Source organism: Elaeis guineensis, chromosome 15 (genome assembly GCF_000442705.2).
Source record: "Elaeis guineensis isolate ETL-2024a chromosome 15, EG11, whole genome shotgun sequence".
Taxonomy (NCBI): Eukaryota; Viridiplantae; Streptophyta; class Magnoliopsida; order Arecales; family Arecaceae; genus Elaeis; species Elaeis guineensis.
Window position 1 is genome coordinate 71,628,569 of NC_026007.2, and position 18,294 is coordinate 71,646,862.

The following is an 18,294-nucleotide window of genomic DNA, read 5'->3' on the forward strand; positions in this document are numbered from 1 at the left end:
TCCTGCATGATCCAAGACACATTACTCTTTGCTTGTTCTTTTTGCAACTTAATATCTTTTATGGAACGTTTTTAGTTAGGCTTATCTGAAGTTTGATGATATCAGCTTTGGATTCATAGTTTATTCCAGTGTAATGCTCTCATCTCAGTTGCCCATCATTTTCTTCAGTGCCTCACCATTGCCATTAGCAGAAATATTAGTGGATTAATTAAATGATCATGATTGTGCTGTCAAATGATGAATGATTTAGTCTGTGGGTAACGTTGAGTTCTACGGTTCTCACAAGGCTTGACCTTGAGCAGGTGATATGATTCCTGGAAGAAAAATTGGTTGCTGTGTGTTATGCTTTGGCTCGGGTTTTTGCCACCTTCCATGCTTCAAGTCAAGACCGTCCGCAGAATTAAGGCCTAGGCTGGATTCCAGTTCTTCCTTGCTTTCTGAGTGCCCGAATGAGCAGGGATGATTGCTTGTCCCTGTCTTTGCTGAATCTTTCTACCATGTGATCGTAAAATTTTTTTGCTGACCTTTGCTTTATGTATTTGTTTCTTTCGTTTTGTTTTCTGGATCATATCCTTTGTCAACTGAAAGCAGCACAGGCGTTAAATTTTTATTACAGCCTAGTTTATTTTACCTTTAAATCTTGTCAGTAAACTTCTTTGTTTACACTCAGATCAAGTACCATGATCTTGCAATTACCACCTAGGATAGGGAGTCCCCATGCCATGCGTGGTATAATTGTGTCTTCTCTGGTAGAAGAGCACATGGTATCCCTTTTCCAAACTATAATCTGAATGGATTTATGGTCTGGTTAATTTTCACTAGCATTTATCCAATATGGTCCATGCAACAGTACTGTTAGTTTAAATCTGAAATAAGAGTGCTGATCCATTTTCTCCTTAAATTTGATAGAAGGAAAATGCTCCTTCAATACAGAAATCTCATTACGAAGATAACCGAGCTGATGTTAGACCTTCCTATAGATAGAAAATATTTGATGGTCGCCGCTCCTCTTAATCGTGCCGGCTTGGACCAAGTTGGTTTAAGTAGTGGAGATATGCAGTGTAAAAAAAATATACCATCCCATTTGATTGAGTTACATAACTAGCAACGTGTATTTAATATCTGAAATTTTATTTTTTTCATTTAAAATTTTAAATGATAAATTTTTTAAAAAAAAATTATAACATCATGTGATGATATTATGACATCTTACGATAAAATTATAATTTCTTACACAGAAAGTTATAATTTTTTTATAAGATGCCATAATTTGATAGGGATATTTTTGATATTTAAAAATTTTATAAGTTTTTGGATGATAAAAATCTCATTTTATTTTTTTATAATATTATATATAAAAAATTATAATTAATATTATAATATTATTATATATTAAATATATATTAAAAAATAATGACTATAACATCCAATCAAGTGGCACGGTGTATTTATTTTTTACAGCGCATACAAGGTGTACAAAGAATTTTCTGCGGGGCGATATATTGTTCCCCAAATGGGCCCTAAACTTCTAGAATTTTAGACTACAACCTTCTGGAATGGTTGTCAGTCGGGCCGAAACCTATGTTGTTCCCCAAATAGAGAGTACATTGCCTAATTAATTTTAAAAAAAAATTATTTATAAAAATAATTTAATTTTTAACTTATTTACCAAAATGATGCAAACAGGATAAAACATCATTCAAAATGATATTTTTTGATTGCCACGTCACCACCCTATTTCATCCAAATTTTCACGTAGACAAAAAAAAATAAAATCATCATTTGAAATGACGTTTTTTAAAACGCCATTTGAAATGGCATTTTTAAAAACGTCATTTCAAATGGTATTTTCAAAAATACTATTTTTCATTTTATTCCAAAAATATCATTTTATCCTAAAAATATCAATTTATCCCAAAAACATCATTTTATCCTTTTTTTTTCATGTTATCCCAAAAACATCATTTTATCCCAAAACATCATTTTTTCCTTTTTTTTAGTATTTTTTATTTTTATAATTTTTTAAGATATATTCTTTTGGGATATTTTTTTAAAATATAATTTTAAAAGGAAATTATAATTTAAAATAATGATTTTTATTTGAATTAAAATTATTTTTTTAAAAAAATTTAAAATTATAATTTTTATTTTTTTTATTTTTTTTATTTTATTTTTTTTTAATTTTTAAGGTATTTTTTTGGGATATTTTTTTAACAAAATTAATTTTAAAAGGGATTATAATTTGAAATGATGATTTTTATTTGAATTAAAATTAAAATTTTAAATTTTTTTCTTATTTTCATATATTTTTTTAAAAAAATAATTTGAAATGGAAATAGTAATTTGAAATGACATTTTCTATTTGAATTAAAGTTAAAATTTTAATTTTATTTAAAATTTCAATTTACAATTTTTATATTCTTCTCTTTTTTTCCCCATTTTTTCACTTTTTTTATGGCATTTTTTATTTTTTTTGAATTCAAATTAAAATTTTAATTTTTTTTATAATTTTAAATTTTAAATTTAATTTTTTTTCCATTTTTACTATTTTTTTCTGTTTTTATGGTTTTTTTAGGTATTTTTTCCTTTGTTTGGAATATTTTTTAAAAAAATTAATTTGAAATGGGAAAAATAATTTGAAATGATATTTTTTATTTGAATTAAAATTAAAAATTTTATTTTTTTAATTTTAAAATTATAATTTTTATTTTTTTTTCATTTTTTCCTTTTTATGATATTTTTTATTTTTTTAATTTTTTTAAAAAAATTTTGAGATATTTTTTTAAAAAAATTAATTTGAAATGATGTTTTTTATTTGAATTAAAATTAAAATTTTTATTTTTTAAATTTAAAATTATAATTTTTATCTTTTTTCTCATTTTTTTATTTTTTTATGATATTTTTATTTTTTTATTTTTTAAGATTTTTTTGGATATCAAAAACGCTATTTTTCCTTTTTTTTTCATTTTGTCCCAAAAATACCATTTTATCCCAAAAACACCATTTTATCCTTTTTTTTTTTCATTTTATCCCAAAAATGCCATTTTATCCCGAAAATGCCATTTTTTTTCCTTTTTTACGATATTTTTATTTTTTTTAATTTTTTAAGATATACTTTTTTAGGATAGTTTTTTAAAAAAATAATTTTAAAAGAAAATTGTAATTTGAAATGATGATTTTTATTTGAATTAAAATTAATTTTTTTAAATTTAAAATTATAATTTTTATTTTTTTTCTCATTTTTCTATTTTATTTTTTATTTTTTTTAATTTTTAAGGTAGTATTTTGGGATATTTTTTTAACAAAATTAATTTTAAAAGGAGATTGTAATTTGAAATGATGATTTTTATTTGAATTAAAATTAAAATTTTAAATTTTTTTCATATATTTTTTAAAAAAATAATTTGAAATGAAAATAGTAATTTGAAATGACATTTTCTATTTGAATTAAAGTTAAAATTAGAATTTTATTTGAATTAAAATTAAATTTTATTTAATAACTATCTTATTTAATTAAAATTTTATTTAATTCAAATAAAATTAAAATTTTAATTTTAATTCAAATAAAGAATATCATTTCAAATTACTATCCTCATTTCAAATTATTTTTTTAAAAAAATATGTAGAAAAAATTTAAAATTTTAATTTAATTCAAATAAAAAGCATCATTTCAAATTACAATTCCTTTTAAAATTAATTTTATTAAAAATATCAAAAAAATATCTTAAAAATTTAAAAATAAAAAATAAAATAAAAAATGAGAAAAAACTAAAATTATAATTTTAAATTTTTTTTAAAAAATTAATTTTAATTCAAATAAAAATCATCATTTTAAATTATAATTTTCTTTTAAAAATATTTTTTAAAAAAATATCCCAAAAAAATATATCTTAAAAAATAAAAAATAATAAAAATAACTGTAAAAAAGAAAAAAAATGATGTTTTTGGATAAAGTGACGTTTTTGGGATAACATGAAAAAAAAATAAAATAATATTTTTGAGATAAAATGATATTTTTAAAATAAAATAATATTTTTAAAATAAAATGAAGAAAAGAAAAAAATAATATTTTTGAAAACATTATTTGATTTGATTTTATTATTTTTTTTTATCTACGTGAAAATTTGGATGGAATAGAGTGATGAGGTGGTAATCAAAAAATATGATTTTGAATTACATTTTATTCTGTTTGCATCATTTTAATAAATAAATTAAAAATTAAATTATTTTTGTAAATAAATTTTTTTTAAAAATTAATTAGGTAAGGTACCCCAAGACCCTCAAAATCTAATATTTTAGACTACAACCTTCTCGAATGGTTGTCGGTCGATGAGGACCGAAACCTAGAATCGCTGAAGCGGCTTTCACGGAGTCGATTTACGGCCATCTTTTGAAGTGAGAGGTCCTTCAAATGCCTACATCTCCTCTTTCTCATTTGATTCTTTGCCAATCTTTTCTTAAGTATGGAGCTTCCGCGATCTATTGCCAGTGAGCGACCAAGATTCTTTATTTTTGGTTCCAATCGAATCGGAAATCCGCTCCTATAGTTGGTCTTTTCTCATGAATTTTGAAATGAAGTTTATCTTTTTTCATTAACTTCCGCGCACTTGCATTTGAATCAGAAATCAGAAACCCATTGAGAGTCTTTGATTATTGCAGGGTATTGTGTATCGCTTTTATGCTCTTCTTTCATGCATTTCTTGCGGAAAGCTTTTCCTGCTACGGTAACTTAGGGAAGATTGGCTGTTGAGTTAAACCCTAATTCTACTGGGTGTCTAATTTTCCTCATATTTTTCCTCAATGAAAAGAAAAGCTTGAGGGAAGATTGTACCTCCTATGTAGGTTAACTTTTATAATTTCTTGGATAGTTTATGCTTCTATGAGTTGGAATCATTTTAAATGCAATTTGTTGAGGTAAATGGTGATATGGGATTGGGATTCGTTGCCTAGTGGCATTTCAAGGATTTTGGTTGAAAAAAGGAGAGTTTTTTAGGATATTAATCTCCATATATTAATAAAAAACATCTTTTTTTTTTCCCCTGCTTGTTCTGCGGATAAAATTAGATAGTAAGGTGAAAGTTTGTATTGATCTGACAACAAAATGTGGGATCCGACGTAATCAAAATGGTAGAAATGAAGGTTATTATTGGTGAAAAATCTTAATTTTCTCTTTATTTCTTTCTTTGGTGTTGGGGCCTTAATTTTACAATGAGTCTGGATCATCTTCAGCAGCAGCAGGATAGTGTATATCGGTGCTATGCTCTTATGTAGTTTCCGAACGTGTTTCTTGCTACAGTAACTTTGGGGAAAATGGGCAGTTGGGTTACACCATAATCTTTCATTGGTATCTCAACAATCATTTTTCCCATATTCTTTCCGAGAAATGGAAATCCAAAAGCCATATGAGCAACTACTTTGGCCATTTGTTTGTCTGATTTTGATATAAAAAATTCTGTTATATATCTACCATAGCAGCTATTTCTTTGTTAGACTACCTTAGGAATTGGTTTTCATCATTAGGACGTTGATGAAATGAACATTGTAGATGTGGATTGGATCACTTTCATGAGAATTGTCATCTTCATCCTCTTGCTTATTTCTCGTGATCTAAAGATAACTATGATGTTGATATTCTTTATTTTGAAGGAAGATGAGTTAGAGAATGGCTTTGATGATGAGTGACATGAAAGTATTATTAATGCAGTGCAAAAGAAATTTTGATAGGCCATTTTTAACATTTAGGTTCTGTTTGGTTGCCAGTTTTGTGGAAGCTTTTTTTTTCAAAAAAAGAACAAAAACATAAATTGTAAAGACATTTTGGTGAAAAATGTTTTACTCGAGTTGTTGTTTGACTAGAGAATCTGGTAGTAGGTAAGATTTGGGAGAATTCACCTAAATCCTTCCTGTTTTGAGAAAAATGTGGACGCCTAGGTCTTTCTTAAAACCTATTTTTCTTGTTCTTGGACATCCTTAGGTATGCTAAAACCATCAAAAACTCTTTCCCAAATAGCTGGTTTCATAAAATTCTAAGGATATTGATTTTAAAATAACAATTTTACTAACCAAACAACACCTTAGGGTTCCATGCTTATCTGTTCCTGGCAATTTAAGTTTTTGGTGAGATGATTCAACTGCAAGATTGTGTATAGTAATGCCTTCCTCTATAATAATTTGGCCAAAGTGTTTCTTGCTACTTGTGAGGAAGATGGGCATCATGTTTTATTGGAATGTTTAGTAGTTATTTTTCTCTTTTTCATTTTTCAGAAAACCTTGCTTTCTTGTACCCATTTATATACAATAGAATCAGATATCAATCATGGTTTAATCTTTATCAGTGTAACAGGTTTTCTGGGGTACGTGGTTTAATGTGGTTCCTAGATTTGTTTTGTTGATTAAATGCTGGTGACCATTGATACCATACAAGATGAATTTATTTCCTTCATGCAACCCTAGCTTTTCTACTTGACTGTCATAGGTTTTACAGCTGTATTTGCATGCAGTGCTTGTAATTTCAGATAAAAACTGAAAATGTCTTCCTATTCTTGCTGTCTTTCTTCTTTGTAGTTCCTTCTGCTGTTAAGGAACTTGATTGTTGAGTTGCAGGATCTGTATCGGCAACTTGCTTTCATGGTATGCATTTGTTGCCGAGCATTCCTGCTACAGTGATTCTAGAGGAAGATGGGCAGTTGATTTCCACTCTTATTTTGGTGGGAATCTTGACAACTATTTTCCTCATATTTTGAGAAGTGTGAATTCAAGAAACCAAGTTAATCATAATAAAAAGCACTTTGCAATTTAACTTTCCTATATGTGGTTCTCTATAATGGGGTTGTTGGGCTACCTTGACATGTAATATGTTATGGAACCATAAGAGCACCTTTGAATAACTTGTCCAAAATTTTATCTCCACCTCAAAAAAAAAAAAAAAAAAAAAAAAAAAAGAAAAAACTTTTGACCCCTTCAACTTTGCTTGAATTGTATTTACACCCCTTGTTTTTAAAAATTTTTGGTTAGATCCTTAAAGTTACTTAAGTGACCCAATGTTAACCGGATCAATAGAAATTGCAACACATGATGGTCACTTGATAATTTAAAAAATATTTTAGGACTAAAATATCTTTGTTATTATTTAACTAAAATACCTCTCCTACACCACCTTGTCCAGCTGGTAGATTGTGTCCTCCATCAAGTTCGTCACCGTGCTCTGGCATCTATGTTGACAACACATTCACCGGCTCAAATGCATCATCGACATCCAAACCCTTCTTTTCCCAGCACATTCGAGCTCCTCAACCTCTCGAAAGCTCTTCTACAACTCTGCTTTTGTATCAAACAACCCACCATCTCCGCCTCATGCTTAGCGTGCTTAGATGCAATGCAGCTGATTATAAGTGGCTATACATATTATACAAAATGAGGTGTCAATTACAAAGTAGGACATAGTGTGCGCACTCAGATTAGATTGGTTTTTTTCTTATGGTTAAGATTGAAACTAGATCGGATGCCAGTATATCTATGTCCATATTTGTTTTGTTGGACCAGTAGAGGTTCGGATATAGATATTAATCTGATGCAAAAATTCATATTCATATTTATTTTAAATAAATATGCATACAAATTAAATACCAGAAATATGGATATAAATACAAATATGAGTCAGATGATTAAACTTTGTAACCATATAATTAAAAATATTACTAAGTAAAAGGCAAATCAAGTTAATAGCATGTTAATGTGGTCATTTATTTTCTTTAAAAGTTCATGAGTGCTATAAAAAATTAAATAGGATTATAAATAGAATCGGATATTCAAAGATTCGGATATGAAAATGAATATGGATGGGTATTATCTGGTACACTTTCACCTTACTTTTGATAGTACTAACAGGCTCTTTGTTGTGGCACTAACATATCTATCGAATTGCCATTCAGGACTGTACCCTGAGTTCAAAGAAAGCTTCCATAGCGGGCAACTGCATCAAGTTTCTGCCAATCTTAAGTTGCTATGTTTTCTTCTAAAATTCAGCCAAATCAAGTGATTGTGGAAATGACTATTTTTATTGATTTTTCTGGTCTTTTCTGAAGTTCTATCAATATTAAGGTTTTTTTTTTTTTCTTCATTTGAGAAACACTGTAATGGTGCTAGATTGCAGATAGGGGAATCTGTTATGTAATTTGAAGGATCTGATTTAAAGCCCAATCTGTTTACGGGCATGGATATTGTTATTGTTTCTAGTGGTCAAGGATATTGGTGAAATCTAATATTCTAATGTATACAATGTATCCTGCTTTGTAACCAAGTGAATTGATTTCCCTGTGCTGATTGCTATCATGTGTTGTATGGATGTATCAACAATCTGGTGTAAATTGTTGGTTATTTTATTTTGCATTCTCTGTGAGATCACTGCTTGGTTTGGACCCCAGTGACTGCATGATAGTGTGTATTGGTGCCATGCTCTCTGATTATATATCTGCCTAAAGTTTTTGCTGGGTTGAGTTGTAGTTGCAATCATTTTACTCAGATTCAATTTGAACTTTGGAGACTAAAGATGTCAAGATTTCTGCTTCTTTTTTCATCTCCTGCACCATTTCATTCTTTTTTCTTCAATTTTGAAGTGTGCAGTAACTTCTCTAAACTGGTATCAGGTGATTTTGCAAACTTGATGTTTTAGCCAAGCATAGTACCATTATATTGCAGATATGCTGAATGTGGCTTTGTATTCGGTTCTTCAAGTTGGAAGCATGGGGTTCGAAATGCTGGATGCACGTGAATGAGGTTTTAAGACCATGGTTGTGTCATTTGAGACAAAAGTGCTACTTGCAGAAAATATTTGCCTTTTGTTCTTGCAGTAACATTTTTTCATTTAATTTCAGCATATGATTTTGAAATCCATGTGATTATTTGTCACGGTAAACTGAAATGTGAAGTCAACAATGTTAAGTCACAAGAAACTTCTGCTGCTATGGCATCCATGGAGGAGGATTAGGTTGCATGTGCTATGTATGATGGATTCATATGATAACAAGACCCATATGATGTTGATGGAATAGGAAATTCTGATAAGCCGAAGGAAAAAATATGGTCAAGAAGGATGATTTTTCCCTGCCAATTGTGTAGTCATGCTTTCCACATACAGGAGAACTAACAGAGACAAATATGAAGGAGACCATAAATGAGTTGCATGGATGCCAACAGCTGCATGTTGAAATTGTCTATTCACAGTGAGAATTCTTGCTTTCTTTTCCCTAGCAAAGCTTGTGATTCTATATTTTGTCTATTTTATTTAATTATTTCGCAGGGATGGCTGTTTTGTAGGATATCTTCTGCTACTGGTATCAAGATGGCTTGAAGATTTATAAGATAGAAGGAAGAGAGCTGATAAGTTTTGAAGACAGGTTAAGGTTTCTTCGAGGGCACTGGAGAGTACTGCAGTATGGATGTTGTGCTTTTGCTTTGTTCAACGACATGTTCCTGAGCTGGATCCAAGGTAGTGAATTTATTTGCACATCTTTGAATCTTGGTCAATTCAAGCACAATCTTTATTTTCTCCAATTGTCTTCTTCCACAACATGAACATTTCACGAAACCTGTTTTTGTTCATAGAGGACATTCTTGTCTGCTTAAGCTCGGTCATCAGATCTTGGTGGGAAGAATTTATTTAGATAAGAAAAGGAAAAAAAAAAAATTGACTTCATTCATATCTGCGAGCTCTTCCGTTTTTTAGGTTGCTAAGCGAGAGCCACATGTCTGATATTGAGATACCCATAGATCTAATCCAAGCTTACTACACTCGTATCACCAATATTTTACGTGGATTAGAGGGTGTACGTTCCCTGGCACCAGGAACTAGAGTGTATATCTAAATCAGAGAACGGAAATTAACTCTTGCTAAGATTCCTCAGATGAGGGACAAGAGGGGCAAAAAAGGGGGAAAAAAAAATGAAAGAAAAGAGAAAAAAAAGGTTTCCTTTAAGAGACCGTGAGCTATTTTGGACATGAAATCTTTTATGTTTTCCAATTGGCACGCATAAGTGTTTCTATCATACTTTCCTATTTTCCAAACTAAGTGGGGTTAGGCCTACAAATAGGTCGGGTCGGATCGGATTCTGAGTGATTCTGATCTGATCTGATTTTTTGATTGGGTCTTGATATTGGATTCATATCCATCCTAATAAAAAATTAGATCGAATCGGATCATGGTCGAATTTATTGACCTATTGGATCATTCGGATCGGGTTGGGTCCATATACAATCCGGCTTCAATCTATGAATGTGGGTCTGGTTCGAATGCGCTTCGGAACGGGTCGGATCGAATCACGAGTTTAATTTATTTGAAACCTACCATCAGTGAATACTAATGCTAAATGACAATTAAGAAAAGTTCTTTTCTTTTTTTTCCTCCAATCTTTCAACTGTAATTTTTAATAATTAATTATATTAGATAGCAAAGAAAAACAAACGATTTTTGAGAAGAGTCAAGATTTCAGAAGTCTACAAAAAAAAAATATAAATTTTATATAGTGATATAATTATTTCAATCTAAAATATCATATAACAGGAATATTTGTACATGATTAAAAATGAGATTGCATATATTGTGGATGATACAATATTTATGCATATTAGAGTATGCTCTGAAATTTCTTAAAGCCAATAAATCGAATTGGAATTCAAGAAGCCATCTTGCTTTTGTACCTCGTAGTACAGTAAACATAAAATAGAAAATTTAAAAAATTGAGCCCACCAAAAAGTTGAAAAAGTAATCGAGATGTCCTTCATTTAAATTATCAGGAATCCATCCAATCTTTCCTTCTCGAATTGTTATATATGTTACAACAGTCAGAATAAAAGAACTGAAGGGTTTGAAAAATTTTTAGTTTTGGACATTTTTAGTTTGGGAATCGGATGGGGAAGACCGAAGGGTTTGAAAAATTTTGGTCCAAGTCCAAACCCCTATTTGGGTGAGTCACTCTAACTGGATTCGGATCCTATATTTGGGTTCGGATCGGGTTGAGTCGGGTCATGTATCTTAAGATCCAAATTAACCTAAATATCTCCACGGGTTGGGTCGGATCGAATTGGGTCCAAATTCAGAAAATCCAAATCCAATCCGAAAAAAAGGAACGGATCCAATTTTTGAACCCGACCCGACTCCATGGGTCTTTTAAATGGGTTTGGGTCGGGTCTAACCGGGTCGGTCGAGGTGGATCATGGATCAACCCGATCTATTTGCAGTCTTAGTTGGGGTCATGAGAGGATGGATGGATAAGACTGGAAGGACGGAGATCTCTATCCATCATTTGGTTTAATAAGTCACAGCGAGAATGGGTGAAAAAAAAAATTATTTATCCATCCTAGCCTATCAATTTGCATCCTCTTAATTTGGGAGGATGCAAAGAAGAATGAATAGTGCATTGATGGATGAATTTTTGCATTGACAAAATTATCTTTTCTTAATTTTTTTGAAAAAAATATAATATTTTTTTTTATTTTTTCATTCATATTATTTATATATATTTTTATATATACTTTTAATCATATACTATTAAATTTTATTACTAATTATTTTAATTTTAATGCATAATTTTAATAATTATAATTATTTTCTATTTCTCTATTTTTATTTAATATTTTTAATTAATTATTTGTATAATATTAATTAACTATTTAAATTAATTATAAATTAACTAATTATTTATATAATATATATAATTAATTCATTAATAATTATTATAAAATCATGTATTAAATTAAATTAAATTAAATTTAATATTTATATAATTTTTTATATAATTAAAGATTATAAAAATTATTAGTTTATACATTATTTATTTCTTTAGTACTATATAAATATTATAAATTAATAATAGTAATATTTTTACTAAAGAGTGATCTAATAAAAATGTTATATAAATATTATTTATCTTTTTTTTTATTTTTTTTATACCAAATAAAGGAAGGAATCATTTTCATACATCCTTCTATGTTTTATCAAACATATGAAAGGATGGATGGATCTTCATCTATCATCTTTCTTATTTATCCTTCTTTCTTCATCCATCTTTCTTTTGATCTATTCTTTATATTAAATGGAGGGTTAATATTTCCTTTACGGGTCATACAATATGCTACTTGGTCATGCAAGTTGAAAGTCAACCTTAGCCATTAACATCTTGAAACTCCAAAACATTAAATTCATTCTAAGAAAACTTAATGTGCATCAAGAACAAGAGATGAGAATTTCAAGCAGGAGCGAGAGCCAAGAAACAACTTCATTGAAATGTGATAAAAGGATGCCAAATTACGTAGATAAGGCTCATGATTCGATGACTTGTTTAACAAAGTTGACATGAAGAACAAGCAAGAAACTTTGGAAGATACATACATATATATATATATATATATATATATACATATATATATATAATATATAAAAAAAAAAAAAATATATATATATATATAATTCATACCATAGCAGTGTTTTCAGCTCCGCTTGACGGGATCAAAGTTGGCAACGCCGATGACAGCGCCGACGATGACGCCGAGCACGACTCCACCGGCCAGAATGCTGAGGAGGAAGTTATTGAGTGATGGTGAGATCCCCGGCTGGGCTGCCTCTGCCATGTCCGGTGTCAACAGGGCTGCCGCCACCGCCGCTCCTGTCAGACCGGCCACTGCCTTCTCCTTCACCGATGATGCCCGGATGCTCGCTCTCATCTTAGAAGACGCTCCAACCCGGGCTGAGAGACTCAGTGGGTGGAAGAAGGCGTTGGAGCCGACCAGCTGCGGCTTCTGGTGACCCGCCCGAGTTAGCGGCATCGCCATGGCGGCGGCGGAAACTGATGCCATTACGAAGACAACAAAAAGTTACTACTTCTGCGTTAGGGAAGGACTCGATCCTTATGTGCTGTCGATTGAGAGAGAAAAGAATGGAAATGGAGGGGATAAGATAGACTGGTGGGCGAGGTGGTGAAACGGGGGGTGCTGCGGAAGCCAGGTCAGCACTGGATCCTACGTGGAGGCTTATGGTTGTGCCAATGGAGGATAATGTTATCTTCATCTTTGAAACCACGGAGAGCCAGCAGGTACTCTATTTCTTCTGGGGAAGGCATTGTCGGGACACATGTTTGCTAAGACCTACTCCTTTGTATTCTATATACGATGGGGGCGTTTCGCCGCTTGATGCGTGGCAATTGCATGAGACTCCGTGGGGAACTCATGTCAGACTAAATTGGTCACAAATGTTCGCAGTGAATTGTGATGAACCACCCCGCCTTTCTGTGCCTCTTTGTCCGCAGGATTTGAGGTTTTGCCCTGCTGGAATGTCTGAAAAAATCGACCGTGATACAGCTCACCGAATTGTATGACGGGAATGATGCTTTCTTTATTTGCAGATGGCAACGGAAGCAAGAACTCGGATGGTAGGTACTAATCCAATGTCTGATGCTCTTTTTTTTAACGGTTAAAATATTTAGAAGATGTTTGGTTGGGGAGAGAGGTTTCGGAATTGGAATGGATGACTTTCATTCCAACCATTTGGTTGGGAGGAGTCTCGTTCCAATTCCAATTTCAGGATGGAATGGGAATGGCTTAATCTATATAGAACTCAATCTCTACTCTCTTCTATAAATTCAAATTTTTATTCCAATTCCGATTTCGATCATGAATCAAACGCTTCGGAGGATTTGATCATTTCGGTTCCGATTCCAAACCATTCCGATTTTCATTCCCATTTCGATTTTAGTTACGAACTAAACACCTCCTTAGAGGATGTTTGGTGTACGATCGGAATCAGAATCGAAATCAGAATAGATTGAAATGAAAATCAACATAGCTATATCCTCTAAAACATTTGGTTCATGAGGATTTGAATTCTTGGAAAGAGTCGGAATTGATTTTAGGAGGATTAGACCATCCGATTCCAACCTAAAATCGAAGTTGGAATGGAAATTCTTTCAATCAAATGGTTAGAATGGGAGCCATCTATTTCGATTCCTATTTCTGACCCCCATTCTTCCTACCAAACACCCCTTTAATGGTTGGATATACACACTGAAACAACTTCATCACTCTTTCTCATTTTGCATATTCTCGTGATTACATGAATTTGGTTCTTATACAAATAGCAGTCCTTGTAAACGTGTCGTGTGCATGCCTGTAGCACCTAAAATAGAGGCAGGATACAGATTATGATCACTGCTAGTTGGGACTTCTGGCCGTGGTAGTACATCATGCTCCCTGTTGCGGCCAATCGCCTCGTCGCCCGATCGCCGGGAAGCGTGCACCTGCAAAAGGAAGTCCGCACTGACCGGAGGCGGCTCCGGCGGGGACCCTCCGACGGTCAAGTCAGAGAGGTGACTGGGCAACAGTGAAATGCAGACAGAGAGCTCTGAGAAGGAGAGAGGGAGAGGGAGAGAGAGGAGCGAGCCTGCGTATGTGGAAGAGACGGGCGGATCGATCCCTTGCACTGTTGCCTTCCCCGGTATATATAGTGGAGCGCGGTATGGCGCCATCATTAATGGCGCGGACAAGTGAGGAACTGTCAACTCACTGTAGGCTGTCAGAGCCGCCGTGAAAACGTCATGTCGCCGTGTAGCCGTCTAATCACCAGGGTTGACCCGGCTCTCGGCGGGACAATGCCCCTAGGTAACTGTGCCGCATGTCCGTGTCAGAGCTGACAACGTCTGGCGGCCGTACGGCGGTTGGTGGAGTCGGCCGACCCAAGGTCGGTGGCCAGCAGAGTGGCGTCGGACTCCTCCGTCGGTCGGCGAGCTTCAAGGGGGTCGGCTACCGGACCTCTGGGTTTAGTCGGTCGGGAATGGACCGTGGAATGGCCGCGGTTAGCCGCTGATGGCGTCCGTTGGCCTGTCGCCCGACTTACGATCGGCCAGTCAGAGTCGTTCGTCGGGCCGTCGGTTAGTCGGTCGGGCCGCCAGCCGGTCGGGCCCTCCGATAGTCGGTCGGTCGGTCGGTCGGTGTCCCCCAACAGTTGCCCCCCTCCACTCCTAAGTCGGGTGGAGAGCTGGCCGATGCCTTCATTCGGGTAGCAAGGCCGGACGACTGGGAGTGGATTTGTCGCATGTGCAGATCCGACCGTACCGCCGGCTGATCCGTTGTCAGACATCTCGCGAATCCCAAGTGATCCGAACGTCTAGTCGATGCCGGAAGTCGCGCCGGCGTCAGGTGTCAGACGCCACGTCTTGTCGTTGTCAGCCGTCACGTCGGTGCCAGAAGGTCGGGTGCCGGACGATACGGCGTCAGTCGATCGGATATTCGGCGCCGATCGCGGGTGGAGCGTCCCATCGGGAACGTGGACCGGCGCGGGCGGCCGACTGCGGAGCCAACCCCCGCGCGCCGCGTGTCATGGTGGTTGGCCGACGTCCGCTCCGGCATTTAATGAGGGCGGTGCGGGCGTCCCGGGACGAAGCGCGCCGAATCCCCGGCCAACCGGCGGGCGCCACGCGTCGCGCATCTGGAGGTCTTCGGTCGGCGCGGAAGGATCTCGGCCGTCGGTCGGTCCTATATATATAGGACCTCCCGGACCTCGACCTACATTTGCCATTTGCTGGGGGAAACTCTGTCCGGGCGATTTCTCGGTCGTCGCGGGCAGAGCTCTTCTCTACCTCCGGAGGGTCCATCGGGTTCGTGGTCCTCCTTCCCCTTCTTGCTTTCTTCTCTTCTTTCTCTTCTTTCGGTCCCTGCACAATGACCAGGAAACCGACTCAGGGAGCTCAGTCGGGGAACCCGACCGACGACACCCGATCGGCTCCGGAAGATGAGGCCTCCTCGCTTTCGGGGCCGAACGTCGATCAGCTTCGGGAGCACTATCGCATCCCGGAGCAGTTTCGGCTCTCCGCCCCAGGGGCCGGCGGTCGGGTCAACAACCCTCCGCCTGGCGACCTGGCGCTGTATGTTGAGGACCTTCGTGCGGGTCTTCGACTTCCGATTTCGGAGTTCGTCCGGAATCTGCTGGATTACTACGGACTCTGTCCGGCGCAACTGGCGCCGAACTCTGTCCGGCTAATCATTTCTTTCGCGCTGTTGTGTCAGCTCTTGCCGACCAACCCCCGCATTTCCCTCTTCCGGGCCTTCTTTGTGCTCCGACCCCACCCTAAAGCCCGAGGGTGGTGGCTCTTCAACCCCCGGAAGGGTCTTGCCTTCATAACCGGTCTTCCATCGTCCATTCATGGATGGAAGAACCAGTTCTTCTTTGTTTCCTCTTCTTCCTCTTGGGGCTTTCCTTCTCGCTGGGGTGTACCCCGAACTGAGGCCAACGACAACAGTCGGGTCGACGTGGACGACCGGGAGGACTTCCACCGACTCAAAGAGATGTCGGTCCCGAAGCAGAGGGAGCTTGTTACCGAGCAAGCTCTCTATGATGCCGGCCTGAGTCTGGTCCCCCGAATAGGTATCACCCGATCTCCTAGCTTTTCTTTTTGTTCGGCTTTAGGGTAGTTCTGGTCCGGCCTTTGACACTGGTCGGTTTTGCAGGGACACCGCCGAGGATGAGGCCGACCGATGCCGAAATTCGCCAATTTGCCCCGCGAGGAAGAGGCCAGCGCCGGGGGCAGGCCCTTCGCGCCCTTCCAAGAGACCAGCCCTAGTCCCGCCGACCGTGGAAGCGTCGGCGACCGAGGGGTCGGAGCCGATCATAGCCCTCGCGGCTCCGACCGTCCGAGTCGAGGAGAGGCCGACCGAGGAAGTGGCCGAAGGAGTGTCGGCGGTTTCGCCGCCGCGGGTGGAGCCGGATGTCGTTCGGGAAGCCGAACATCGTCCGGAGGCGTCCGCTGGCGCAACGGGGGGCGCCGGGTCGAACTCCAGCGTCCCATCGCTGCCAGCCCTGTCGGTCGGGGCAGCTGATCGGGGGAAAGCCCCGATGGAGCCCTCGGAGGAGGAGAGATCAATGCCCCCCAGCGCATACTACCCTGAGGGTGCGTCGGCCTTGGCCGATCACAACCTTGCGAGGAGGTTGTGCCAGGGGATCCTCCTCCCTACCGACGTTCAGTCATTGCGGTCTCGGCAAGTGACCGAAATGCTGTCGCGGTTCTACCCGACAATGGTGGAGGTAAGCTTCGCGTCACCTTTTTCCTTAGAAAAATTTTTGCTTGCCACATAATTCTGACAAAGCTTTTTTCCGTCGGCAGCTGATCTTCACCATGTCCGAATTGGAGGCCGGATACCGAAGGTTCGGCGACGTTCGGGCAGCCTTCAAGGAAAGGTCGGCGGCGGCCGAGGCCGAAAGAGCCATGCTGGTCGACCAATTGCAGGAGTCGGTCGACCGGGAGGCCAAGTTGACGGACGAGGTCTCCCGGCTTATGGCCGAACTGAAGTCGGCCAAGAAGGAGGCCAAGCACAAAGGTCGGGTCGTGCGTCGTCTTCGACGCGAACGGGACAGTGCCACCTCCGAACTCCAAGGGGAACGCGAGCAACTTCGGGCCAGCCTGGGGAAGCTCGCGGAAACCGAAGAGGATTTGTCCATCGCCCAAATCGACGCCGAAATTGCCAGGGCCGAGGCGGAGTTGGCGAGGGAGGAGCTGGCCCATACTGAGGACGAGGTACGGTCGGCGAGGGAGTCGGCCGATCGTGCGGTTGAGGACTTCCGGGCCTCCGACCGGTTCAAGGAGGAGATGCTCGAGTCGGGCTTCGCCTCCTACCGGGTCGGGTTCGAGGACGGTCGGGATGCCGTCCATGCCTTGTACCCGGAGGTGGACGTCAGTCGAGTCGCCCCGCTACTCGCCGAAGAGGAGGGAACCGAAGAGGAGGCCGACCACCCGTCGGGAGGCTCATCCCAGCGGAGGAAGCCGTCCCGGAGCAGGAGCCGACCGGAGGTCCCTTGCCGACTGAAGGACATCCTTCTGCCGTCGACCCAGCGCCGCTCATGGTCAAGACGCCGATCCTTCCCGATCCTCCGTCGGTCGAAGAGATTATCCAGGACGAATGATCGGTCCAGCCGACTGTCTTCCTTTTGTATCTTCTTGAAAATACATGTAATCGGCTTCGGCCCGACTTTGTAATTTCTTTTAATCAATGAATGAATTTGTCTTCTCTTTTCCTTCTTGTTTGTAATGTTTCTTATCGCTGTAATGTCGAACCCTAGTCACCAACTTAGAGAAGTCGCCAACTCGGGTAAGTCGGTAGGACTTAACCGGCTTGCACAGCTCCGAAGTAGCTTGTGTTCCGACTTTAAGTCGGTTTCCAATAACTGTAGTTGCCGTTCGGGCGCATCTGTTAAGTCGGGTGCCGACCGAACCTGGTAAAGGTTCGGCAACCGGACCTCCGTAGATGCACTTAGTC

The 18,294-nt window shown here is 37.8% G+C and overlaps 2 protein-coding genes, 1 long non-coding RNA gene and 3 other non-coding genes across 7 annotated transcripts in view; 4 read left to right on the forward strand and 2 right to left on the reverse strand.

The window, feature by feature from the left end:
* Window positions 1–4,652: 4,652 nt before the first annotated feature.
* LOC114913698 (small nucleolar RNA snoR135) lies at window positions 4,653–4,793 on the forward strand. Its single transcript, XR_003799610.1, has one exon. It is a non-coding gene; the product is annotated as a small nucleolar RNA snoR135 (small nucleolar RNA).
* Window positions 4,794–5,231: 438 nt separating this feature from the next.
* LOC114913696 (small nucleolar RNA snoR135) lies at window positions 5,232–5,373 on the forward strand. The gene has a single exon (XR_003799608.1). It is a non-coding gene; the product is annotated as a small nucleolar RNA snoR135 (small nucleolar RNA).
* A 1,223-nt stretch (window positions 5,374–6,596) lies between these two features.
* Window positions 6,597–6,740, forward strand: LOC114913697 (small nucleolar RNA snoR135). The gene has a single exon (XR_003799609.1). It is a non-coding gene; the product is annotated as a small nucleolar RNA snoR135 (small nucleolar RNA).
* A 198-nt stretch (window positions 6,741–6,938) lies between these two features.
* Window positions 6,939–12,940, reverse strand: LOC140854157 (uncharacterized). Its single transcript, XM_073249671.1, has 2 exons — window positions 12,471–12,940; window positions 6,939–7,395 (listed from the first exon to the last, which is right to left on the reverse strand). Exon 1 carries the CDS (start codon window positions 12,847–12,849, stop codon window positions 12,484–12,486), a length of 366 nt encoding a protein of 121 aa, XP_073105772.1. The 5' UTR covers window positions 12,850–12,940; the 3' UTR covers window positions 6,939–7,395; window positions 12,471–12,483.
* LOC109506668 (uncharacterized) lies at window positions 8,650–9,756 on the forward strand. 2 transcript variants are annotated; one of them, XR_002166139.3, is made up of 3 exons: window positions 8,650–8,775; window positions 8,874–9,221; window positions 9,316–9,756. It is a non-coding gene; the product is annotated as an uncharacterized lncRNA (long non-coding RNA). The 2 variants fall into 2 exon arrangements; XR_012137297.1 differs by having other exon boundaries at window positions 8,658–8,789.
* A 1,221-nt stretch (window positions 12,941–14,161) lies between the features above and the next one.
* Window positions 14,162–18,294, reverse strand: part of LOC105058838 (uncharacterized) — a 20,942-nt gene continuing 16,809 nt past the window's right edge. Inside the window, exon 5 of the mRNA XM_073249122.1 lies at window positions 14,162–14,234. The gene's annotated coding sequence lies outside the window, so the exon portion shown is untranslated. The remainder of the gene's footprint in view (window positions 14,235–18,294) is intronic.

Bases quoted from the DNA above. Each gene is read 5' to 3' on its own strand.
- LOC140854157 (XM_073249671.1), bottom strand. From the start codon at position 12,849: ATGGCATCAGTTTCCGCCGCCGCCATGGCGATGCCGCTAACTCGGGCG.